The 9029-nt window shown below is 38.8% G+C and overlaps 3 protein-coding genes across 4 annotated transcripts in view; all 3 read left to right on the plus strand.

Moving 5' to 3' along the window:
* The window catches only part of LOC104800966 (uncharacterized protein C24B11.05), a 13806-nt gene extending 11958 nt beyond the window's left edge, over positions 1-1848 (plus strand). For both annotated transcript variants that reach the window (XM_010523999.1, XM_010524000.1), the window contains exons 2-9: positions 23-78; positions 185-250; positions 343-440; positions 575-612; positions 693-780; positions 879-1091; positions 1182-1247; positions 1405-1848. In XM_010523999.1, coding sequence (XP_010522301.1) covers positions 45-78; positions 185-250; positions 343-440; positions 575-612; positions 693-780; positions 879-1091; positions 1182-1247; positions 1405-1581 — 780 coding nt within the window. In that variant the 5' untranslated portion in view covers positions 23-44 and the 3' untranslated portion in view covers positions 1582-1848. The remainder of the gene's footprint in view (positions 1-22; positions 79-184; positions 251-342; positions 441-574; positions 613-692; positions 781-878; positions 1092-1181; positions 1248-1404) is intronic.
* Positions 1849-2214: 366 nt separating this feature from the next.
* Positions 2215-5862, plus strand: LOC104800967 (vacuole membrane protein KMS2). The gene is made up of 8 exons (XM_010524001.2): positions 2215-2581; positions 3617-3828; positions 4121-4199; positions 4379-4666; positions 4768-4916; positions 5041-5157; positions 5258-5437; positions 5523-5862. Exons 1-8 carry the CDS (start codon positions 2536-2538, stop codon positions 5703-5705), a joined length of 1254 nt encoding a protein of 417 aa, XP_010522303.1. The 5' UTR covers positions 2215-2535; the 3' UTR covers positions 5706-5862.
* A 528-nt stretch (positions 5863-6390) lies between these two features.
* The window catches only part of LOC104800970 (carnosine N-methyltransferase-like), a 9843-nt gene continuing 7204 nt past the window's right edge, over positions 6391-9029 (plus strand). Inside the window, exons 1-7 of the mRNA XM_010524004.2 lie at positions 6391-6578; positions 7204-7276; positions 7610-7653; positions 8039-8081; positions 8244-8444; positions 8578-8691; positions 8914-8988. Of these exons, the coding sequence (XP_010522306.1) occupies positions 6475-6578; positions 7204-7276; positions 7610-7653; positions 8039-8081; positions 8244-8444; positions 8578-8691; positions 8914-8988 (654 nt within the window). The 5' untranslated portion in view covers positions 6391-6474. The remainder of the gene's footprint in view (positions 6579-7203; positions 7277-7609; positions 7654-8038; positions 8082-8243; positions 8445-8577; positions 8692-8913; positions 8989-9029) is intronic.

The following is a 9029-nucleotide window of genomic DNA, read 5'->3' on the forward strand; positions in this document are numbered from 1 at the left end:
GTTTTGACCCATTCCTTTTCTCCTCTCTCCTCGTCATACTTGCAATGGATTTATGTTCCATCACTTGTCTCATTTTCGGTAATTTGGACGATTTTAATTACGCTAAGATATTCCAAGAATTTTATTTTGTTTTTTTTTTCTGGTGTAATTATATTTATTATTATGTTTTGTTTTGCCACGCCAGATTTGGATGACACGTTGTACCCTTTGAAAACGGGCTTAGCCGCAGCTGTTAAGAAAAACATCGACGGTACAATTTAATAATGCATGGAATTATGTCGCAATCGTATTTTTCCTTTGTTATATAAAGAATATTATGATTATCTAATATTTTCTGGGCAGATTTTCTGGTGGAGAGATTTGGATTCTCGGAAAGTAAAGCCTCGAGCGTGAGAGTTGAACTCTTCAAGACTCACGGAAGCACTCTCGCCGGTCTCAGGGTAATTTCGCCACCCATTATATTTCATATTTAAATCAAACACAAATATATATATATATATATATATATATATATATATTGTCGAATAATAATTTTTATTTTTTATTTTAATTTTCCTACTTGTTGCAATTGCAGGCGTTGGGTCATGACGTCAGCCCCGATGATTACCACAGGTAAGGAAGAAAATTAATTCACTTTCCTTTTCATTTTCTTTGAAATTAACAGAGAAATTTTACATGAACAATCATGGCAGTTTCGTGCACGGGAGATTGCCGTACGATGCCATCGAACCAAACAGCAAGCTTCGAAACCTTCTTCACAGAATCAAACAGAGGAAAATCGTGAGTTGATCCCCACCCAAAAATTAAAAAAATAAAATATCGAAATTAAAAAAGTGTTTTTTTTTTCTATTCTGACCCTTTTTTTTTCTTCTTCGTAGATCTTTACGAATTCGGACAGGAACCATGCAACGAAGGTTCTGGAGAGATTAGGACTAGAAGATTGCTTCGAAGAGATAATATGCTTCGAGACCATGAACCCTTCTCTCTTCGGGTCGACCCGACCCGACCAACGCCGCCCTGTCGTTCTGAAACCCTCTTTGGCCGCCATTGATATCGCCCTCCGCCTCTCCAACGTCGATCCTCGCCGAACGGTATCATTACGTACCCTATATATATATATATATATATAATTTGATTATTGCGTCTTTAACTTATTGTGATTTTGTATTTTTTTTAAACAGCTGTTTTTGGATGATAATGTCCACAATGTTGCTGCTGGCAAATCTGTCGGCCTTCGGACTGTTCTGGTACATAATGAATCTGGTTTCTGAATGATTTTTATAAATTATCGCATTCGATTATAGATCATACCATTGATTATGAAATAATTAATAAGCATATATACCTAACAAAAAGTGACAAATATGTAATATCAGTTCATGGAAAAATGTGTGTTTGGTGAAGGTGGGGAGGTCGGAGAAGACGAAAGAGGCCGATTACGCGGTGGAGATCGTGACCGAGATAGCTACGGCGGTGCCGGAGATTTGGTCGGCGGAAATGGACGGTCGTGATCAGAGGATCAGACGGTCCAAAAGCGAGCTTGACGCCATGTCAACTGCCATCACAGCCGTCGGTGCGTAGCCGTTGGATCAGGGGAACCGACAGATCGTGACCGTCCAATGTTTTAATCGTTCGTTTGTAGCTTGTTTGGTTGTACAAATGGCGTCGTCAAATAACAATGACACACGTATGCCTGTAGATGCGTGTGTATGTATATGTATGTGTCAATAAGTGATGTAAGGACATGGAGATGCTGTCGTCATCCCATGTGGACGCCAAATGTGAATATGCGCTGACAAATGGAATGCAAATTTGTATGGCAACCATGTTTATATGCATTTTTTTTAATGTATGTGTATAATAATAATAATAATTGTGATAAATAAATAATTATTACATGGAATTTGTCTCAAAGATGAGAAGGAATTTTAGGTACTTGTCATAATATTCTCGTAGACGTGTGAGATCCGAAGGAGAGGTGGTCGGGCATTTTTATCGAGAATATATCGATGGTGGTGGCATTGATTCTGACCCAACTCAGTGAGTGAGAGAGCGAGTTCTAAGCAATCGGTAGTTAATGCTACAATTTGTTTAATTGTAGCTTATCCATTGGAATTTGATTGGTTAATAGTTATCACCAATAAATCGGGTTATATTACCCGGTTTATTATTAAACCGGAATATCATAACCAATATTTATCCAAGTTTTTCCTGGAAACGGGGAACAAGCTGAAACTCTACCAACGAAACAGGGATCTCTTTGTGGTCGCTCTCCTGGAACATTGGAAAAGATTTATCCTTTTGTGTTCCTCATCGAGATCGAGTTTGGAGTGACTCCAAACCCATTTCAAAGCAAAGATCTTTTGTCGTGTCGGACAGGTTCTCCGATCAATGTTTGCATTCGCATCCGTCTGATTTTCTGTCAAAACCGACCCATCTCGTCGAACCGTTCGGAGCCGACGCCGACTCGGGAGGACCCGCGAATTCCTCATATCTGAATCGATCGTGAATTTGGGTGTAGCGCGTGAAGGACAGATGGGTTCTGGAAAAAGGGCTTCTTCCAGAAATTGGGCGATCTCAGGTAATTTTCTGGTTCCCAAAGCTGCATACTTTAGGGTTTTTTCGTTTGTAATTGTTTCGAATTTTCGAATGTGCGATTTCATCTCGAGCTTTATTGTTTTATATCGGTTGATTCCTTTGCATTTATCGGGTCTGATGGCTCGAAATCGATCAGTAGTTGGTTTTCGTTCATACGTTTTCTCCTTTTGAATGCCGTTTCTCTTATCTTCTTATTCAAACTTACGAATCCATACGTTATAGAGGTATCTATAGTACTTATGATAATGTGGATACGAAAGTTTGTTTACGCGTCTCTGTCCGTTTGATTGATTCACGGGCAAACCCGTGATCTTATTATTATTGCTAATGATCTTCCGAAATTAACAGGAAAATTATGAGTTTGAACTCAATCCCTCACCATGAATTTTGTTTGGTAATAAGTACATGTATCATGTGGACAAGAATATGTTGAGAGAATGGTCAGAACTATATGTTGAGAAATCCTTGCCCCCTGAGATTTAGATTAGAGATCTTGTGTTTTCAGTTCAAGTCTTTGACTTTAATGTTGTAAGGGAGCAGGAGCTAGTAACTTCGATGTTGTTATGCCACATTGAAGTCACGTAGCATCGAATTCTTTATTGCGTGTTAGATCTTTCGCCCTTCAGATGAACCGAGTTGGTCTCTGGCATATAAGATTTTGTCGCAGAAAAGTTAAGGGCGAAATCACAATTCGAGAACATGTGTTAGTGTTAGTCTGATACCTGTTGTAATTCCAACCTGATGACTTGTGTTTGTTTTAGATAATTGCTCCTGTGCTTGCCACTTTGAAGCTAATTGGACACATCTTGTCATCCCCTGCTGTATTAGGGACTTGATTTTCGAAGTTTTTCTGAATTGAGATCCTTTTCGTGTATTGGCAAACAGAGCAAATCCTTGTGTCCTGTCCTGTGTTTTACATCCTTTGTTATGGTGAAGGTCACTAGAAATTTCAGTGAAGATGAACACTTTATCTTTCTTTCTTGTTCAATTAGTGATTGATAGTTCTTTGGATTTGCAGGTTTGCATGAAAAGCATCAACAGGATCTAGAAAAACTGACTCTGACCACACAACCCTTGAAAACCTTGAAGTTCTTTACCATTGCTGTTTCGTTATACATTAGAAAATCTGCACTGTATCTTCTTTCCAAAGGCCGATGGCTTCTGCTTTTTAGTACCGCCATCTTAGTGCTTGGAACTTTGCTTGTGACGAAAGATGGCCCACACACAAAGGTAAAAAAATTTACACTGATGCTGCTTAATGCTATGTATGCTTTTCTTCACAATAAGTCAGTTTTTGTACAATAGCAAGTTTACATATCGCAACTAAAAGAAAGAGAATCTGATATCGTAGAAAGGAGGCACAACTAATGCTACTTGCAATGCTAAAAATCCTTATGCATGTTGAAAGTTAAAGAATTATGATCAATGTAATTGTTTCCCTTTTCTATGTCGGCTTTATAACTCGGGCTTCTCTGCTTAGATGAAGTTAATAGCATTAAGTCCCTTCCCTTTCCACCTGCAGCCTCTCGAAGAACTGTCTGAGTACTTCCGATTTGGACTATGGTGGACCGCTTTAGGTGTTGCATCCTCAATTGGTCTTGGTAAGAATGAAACTTTATTGAATTCCTATGCAAGTTTCTTCTTTATTGATAGTATGTTACTAAATATTCGTAGAGAGGTCTGGAAAGTTAGCACGAGTTCTATTATTATCTCGCCCGGAAATGTTTTGGTGAATTTATGGCGTACCCTTATCTTCCTTTTTGTTTGTTGTAATTCTCAGGATCTGGCTTGCATACCTTTGTTCTATACTTGGGTCCTCATATCGCATTGTTTACAATAAAAGCAATGAAGTGTGGGCGAGTTGATTTAAAAAGCGCTGTATATGACACAATACAGTTGAAGAGAAGTCCTTCATGGCTCGATAAACCTTGCCATGAGTTTGGCCCCCCTGTTTTCTCGTCAAGAGTTCCCCTTAGCAGCATATTGCCTCAGGTTCAGGTAGAGGCCGTCCTTTGGGGTCTCGGGACTGCTTTAGGCGAACTTCCCCCTTACTTTATCTCGAGGGCAGGTGGATAGTTTGTTTTCACTCTTTTTCCTATCAATTCTTTTTTCAGGTTTTTGAAGTTTAGCCCTGTAACTGATTTCTAAGGGTTGATATCTGTGGTGCAGCAAGTATTTCCGGTGAAAAGATGGAAGAGTTGGATACCTCTTCAAGTGAAGATTCTGGATTCGTTGCTACTCGTCTTAACCGAATCAAATGCTGGCTATTGTCACATTCTCAGTACCTCAACTTCTTCACAATTCTTGTTCTTGCTTCGGTACGTTTAAAATGAGCCCTGTAACAAAACTGCTTCGTACAACTGGCTTTCGAGTCTTTCAGTTACCAGAAAGCTTACTATCTGCTTCTTTCTATATGATTGTTTTGTGCTGCATTCATTGCAGGTCCCTAACCCGTTATTTGACCTTGCGGGCATCATGTGCGGACAATTCGGGAAATCGTTTTGGGAGTTTTTCCTTGCAACGTTGATCGGGAAGGCAATCATCAAGACACACATACAGGTTGCTTCCACTGTCTGTTTGATAATATAGTTTTGACCCATTCCTTTTCTCCTTTACTTAAAAATGATCTTAAAGGACTCGTTTCAATCTCATATTGCAGACGGTTTTCATCATATGCGTGTGTAATAATCAGCTTCTGGACTGGGTTGAGAATGAGCTGATATGGGCTCTTGGGTTCGTGCCCGGTTTGGCTTCAGCCTTGCCTGAGCTGACAGCCAGACTCCATTTGATGAAAGAGAAGTACTTGGTCGCCTCTCCTCCATTAGCATCTGATATCAAGGTTCTTTCTTTATCTCTCTTGCAATGCATACATGGGATTGGATTGGATTGGATGTTGAATGATTTAGGGTTTTGTCGGTGGTCAGGCGAAGAAGTGGGATTTTTCGTTGGCGTCGGCGTGGAACGGAGTTGTGTGGTTGATGCTTCTGAATTTCTTCGGACAGATCGTGACCGCAACGGCTCAGAGGTACTTGAAGAAGCTGCAGGAGAGGGAATTAGATGCCTTGACGAACAAGCCATCTAAGAAGAGATCCTCTTCCTCGAGTTAGTTCCAACTCCAAACCCTAATCGACTGTGCCTGCAATATTCGATTCTCAGAAACTCTTTTCGTCTGGCTGTCAGGGAAACAGATATCGATTCTTTTTCTGTACGGACACACACACATGAAAGATGAAGAATACTTCGAACTGGGTTTTAGTTGTGTTCTTCCTTCTTTTTTTTTTTGGTTGGGAAAACATATTTTAGTGGCAAAAAACTAGAAAAAAAAACATATAATAGAATTTACATTAATAAAAAAACATCAAAGTTGAAATGTTAAATATCAATTCCGATATAATTAACTTAAGGATGTTAGAACCAAACTGGTAAAGTTTTCATAAATTCTAAGCTTAATTAATATCTTTTTTTTCACATTCTAGGTAATTAGCCATTCAGATATAATTAACTATTTCAGAAAGAAAATTTCTTCTTTTTTTTCAAAAAGGATAATCTTTCCATTATTTAATTTTCATATTTGAAAGAATGACATTCGTATTTTTTATATATTAGTTAAATATATTTTCGTGTCAATTAATTGAGTTTTCTTGTCTCTCAAAATCCTGATCAAGAACTCGCTTCTTGATTTTGAATTTAAATCAATATTGGGCCCGTAAGCCCAACGAATCAATCAGGCCGGATTTTGAACGTTGCGCTGTACCCAGTATAACTTTAACCCTCCGTGTCAAGCTATGGAGGCCGAAGCAGGAGAGCCACCATATTCGTCTTCTCCGGCAAAGAGACTCGGCGCCGGTGACGGCGGAGAAGAAGAGAGAGATATCGATGGAAGTGAAAGAAGAAGAGGAAGATAAACTACGTCGTCAGAGGAAGCTCGAAGAAGCGCTTGAAGCCAAATCTCTTCGACGCATCATCAGTGCTTATCTCAAGTACCTATCTCTCTGTCTTTTTTGCCCATTTTGCTTCCCGTTCTTCGGTTCCTTTCTTTTTATATCGTTTTCTCGCCCTGTTTTTCTTTCGCAATATGGAAGTTTTTTTTGGTGGATTTAGGGAGAATTTCTTGTCCAAGTAGAATATCGGTTGAAAATGCCGAATTGATCGGGTTGAACAGTAATCTTGTTTCTCTCGATTCGGAGAATGAATTTATTCGCATGCAGTGGCTGTTCAGCTAACGGGAGACCGGTGAAGGTGATATAGATTTCATTGGAATTTGACAATTGAATTATATATTCAGAAGGGATCGGAAACTGGGTTCTAATTGAAGTTTCGTGAGCACATGTTGAAATGTCTTTTCTACGGATATGCGTTTAGATGAGGCAAATATCTATCGAAGTTGGTGTTTTTTTTAAATCTTTCTGTTTCTGGGATCGCATATATTCTCATAGTAAAGGAATGGAATTTTGATATTGAACTTGTTTGTATTTGAATACTCATACCCACAACTTGTCTTTCTGCCATTATACGTAGGACTCATTTTCTAGTTTGTTTAGTGCTGCATCGTCTAGTTTCTGTCACTTACCGCTATCAAGTCCTCATCCATGGAACCTTTTACAGCTATCCTGAGGCTTCAGAAGAAGATGTCAGAAGATGGGAAAGATCTTATAGGAAGCTGCCTCCTGCCCACAAGGTAATGTTTCCTTGCCTGGTGTGCAGCCTTTTATCGGGAAACATCTGATCCGCCAAGGTTGTATTTGAATAAAGTTATGATCCTTTTCCTTTATACTGGTTGATGTTTATTACCTATATGTGGCATGCCATTCTTTGTGTTAACATATCTGTATTGCGTGGATGCTTTTCATTGGTGTAGTATGTTTTACAATCTGATGTATATGTTTTCAGTGAGCTGTGCTTATGTCCTTGAAATTTATACCCTTGTTTTAGGGCCTTACTCTTTTGGTCACAGTTATTATTTCTGTCTCCTAAAATATCACTTTTCATTACCTTTGGTTCTCTTTGGCAGGCATTGCTGTCCCATTACCCTATTAAATTCCAGGGTTTAAGAAGGTAATTGCTAGTTTGCTGTATCATAATAAAGGACAAATGTATTGGCTGGGATTAGATTCGGAGTTGATTTCTTTTCTAAGTCTATGTTTATAGTCACTTCAAGGGTCAGAGATGAATTTAGACAAGTGTTTTTTTTACTTTCTATATGCATTGTGAAAGAATCCTGAGGACCTGAGCGGTGCTAAAATAACTTGCTAATCTTCTGTTGTTAAAAAATCCGACAATGATGATTTGCCCTTTTAAGAAGGCATGGGTCAGGAGTTATCTGCTGGAATTGAGTCTGATCTTGATTGCCGCCCCTCTTCAACTTCCTAAATACGTGTATCTAATGAATTATGTGAGAGAGGTCTTGCCTGTGTAAATTAGGTTGACCTTACTGCTGCAGGTGCATATCGATGAATTCATATTTCATATTTAACATGCTTCAGGTCAGTCACGGACATTTTCTTCTTTTATTTTTTCTTGGCTCTCTTCATAGTGTCAATTTTTTTGTGATTGATAAAACACGCTGGCCTCATCCTTTTCAGATATGCTAGACAATACAAGCGAGTTATATATGAGTAATAATGCAATTCATGTTGACTTGACAGGCATTTGAGCCTCCTCTAGATCTGAGTCAGGATCTTGACGTTTGTGAAGACTCAAATCTTGACTCTACTCCAAATGATTATCACATCTTAGATGAAAGGCACGACCGTTCTTATCAGCCTGTATCAACAACTGATTGTAAATATCAGGAAACTCAGGGAGGAAGTCAAGACATGTCAGCGACAGGAGTGCCATCTAATGAGGTCAAATTGAGATATGTGAACGATAATTGATTACATATCTCGTTTAGTTATGTATATTATATACTCATTTAGAGACTTGTGGATGAACAAAATTGGATATTGGCAACAGTCGTCTTTATTTTCCTGAACACAGGAGCTCCAAGGCGATGATCCTTGTGATCATTCCCCCAATCATCCTGCAAACACAAGAATCAATAAGGAGACATTTAATTGTGATGAGCACCATAGAAGTCATGATGGTGGAAAGGTAAGGTCAAAATCATGCTCTTTCTAACCTCTTTCCTTTCGAGAAAATGCCTTGTTAACCACGTATGTAATCTTGCTTGTCTGATCAACTCTGCATGGCACTCAGACGTCGAACCTATTTACTTTATCATATAAATATTAGAAGCTAATAGAATAGCTATGAACTCATCATATTAATCCGTATAATGCACCCTATCTCAATTGTTGCTCTTCTTTCTTTCAGGTATCATCATCCCCATCGAAGGATTGGCTGAATCCATCATTACAGGCACATGTTCCTCTCGTTGATGTAGATAAGGTATCTCTGATTGATAGTTCTTTGGATTTGCAGGTTTGCAA

Source organism: Tarenaya hassleriana, unplaced genomic scaffold (assembly GCF_000463585.1).
Source record: "Tarenaya hassleriana unplaced genomic scaffold, ASM46358v1 Cleome7, whole genome shotgun sequence".
NCBI lineage: Eukaryota > Viridiplantae > Streptophyta > Magnoliopsida > Brassicales > Cleomaceae > Tarenaya > Tarenaya hassleriana.

Coding starts and splice junctions, on each gene's coding strand:
- LOC104800967 (XM_010524001.2), top strand. CDS start 2,536: ATGGGTTCTGGAAAAAGGGCTTCTTCCAGAAATTGGGCGATCTCAG. Junction 4,200..4,378: donor TGCATCCTCAATTGGTCTTG/GTAAGAATGAAA, acceptor TGTAATTCTCAG/GATCTGGCTTGCATACCTTT. Junction 5,158..5,257: donor TCATCAAGACACACATACAG/GTTGCTTCCACT, acceptor CTCATATTGCAG/ACGGTTTTCATCATATGCGT.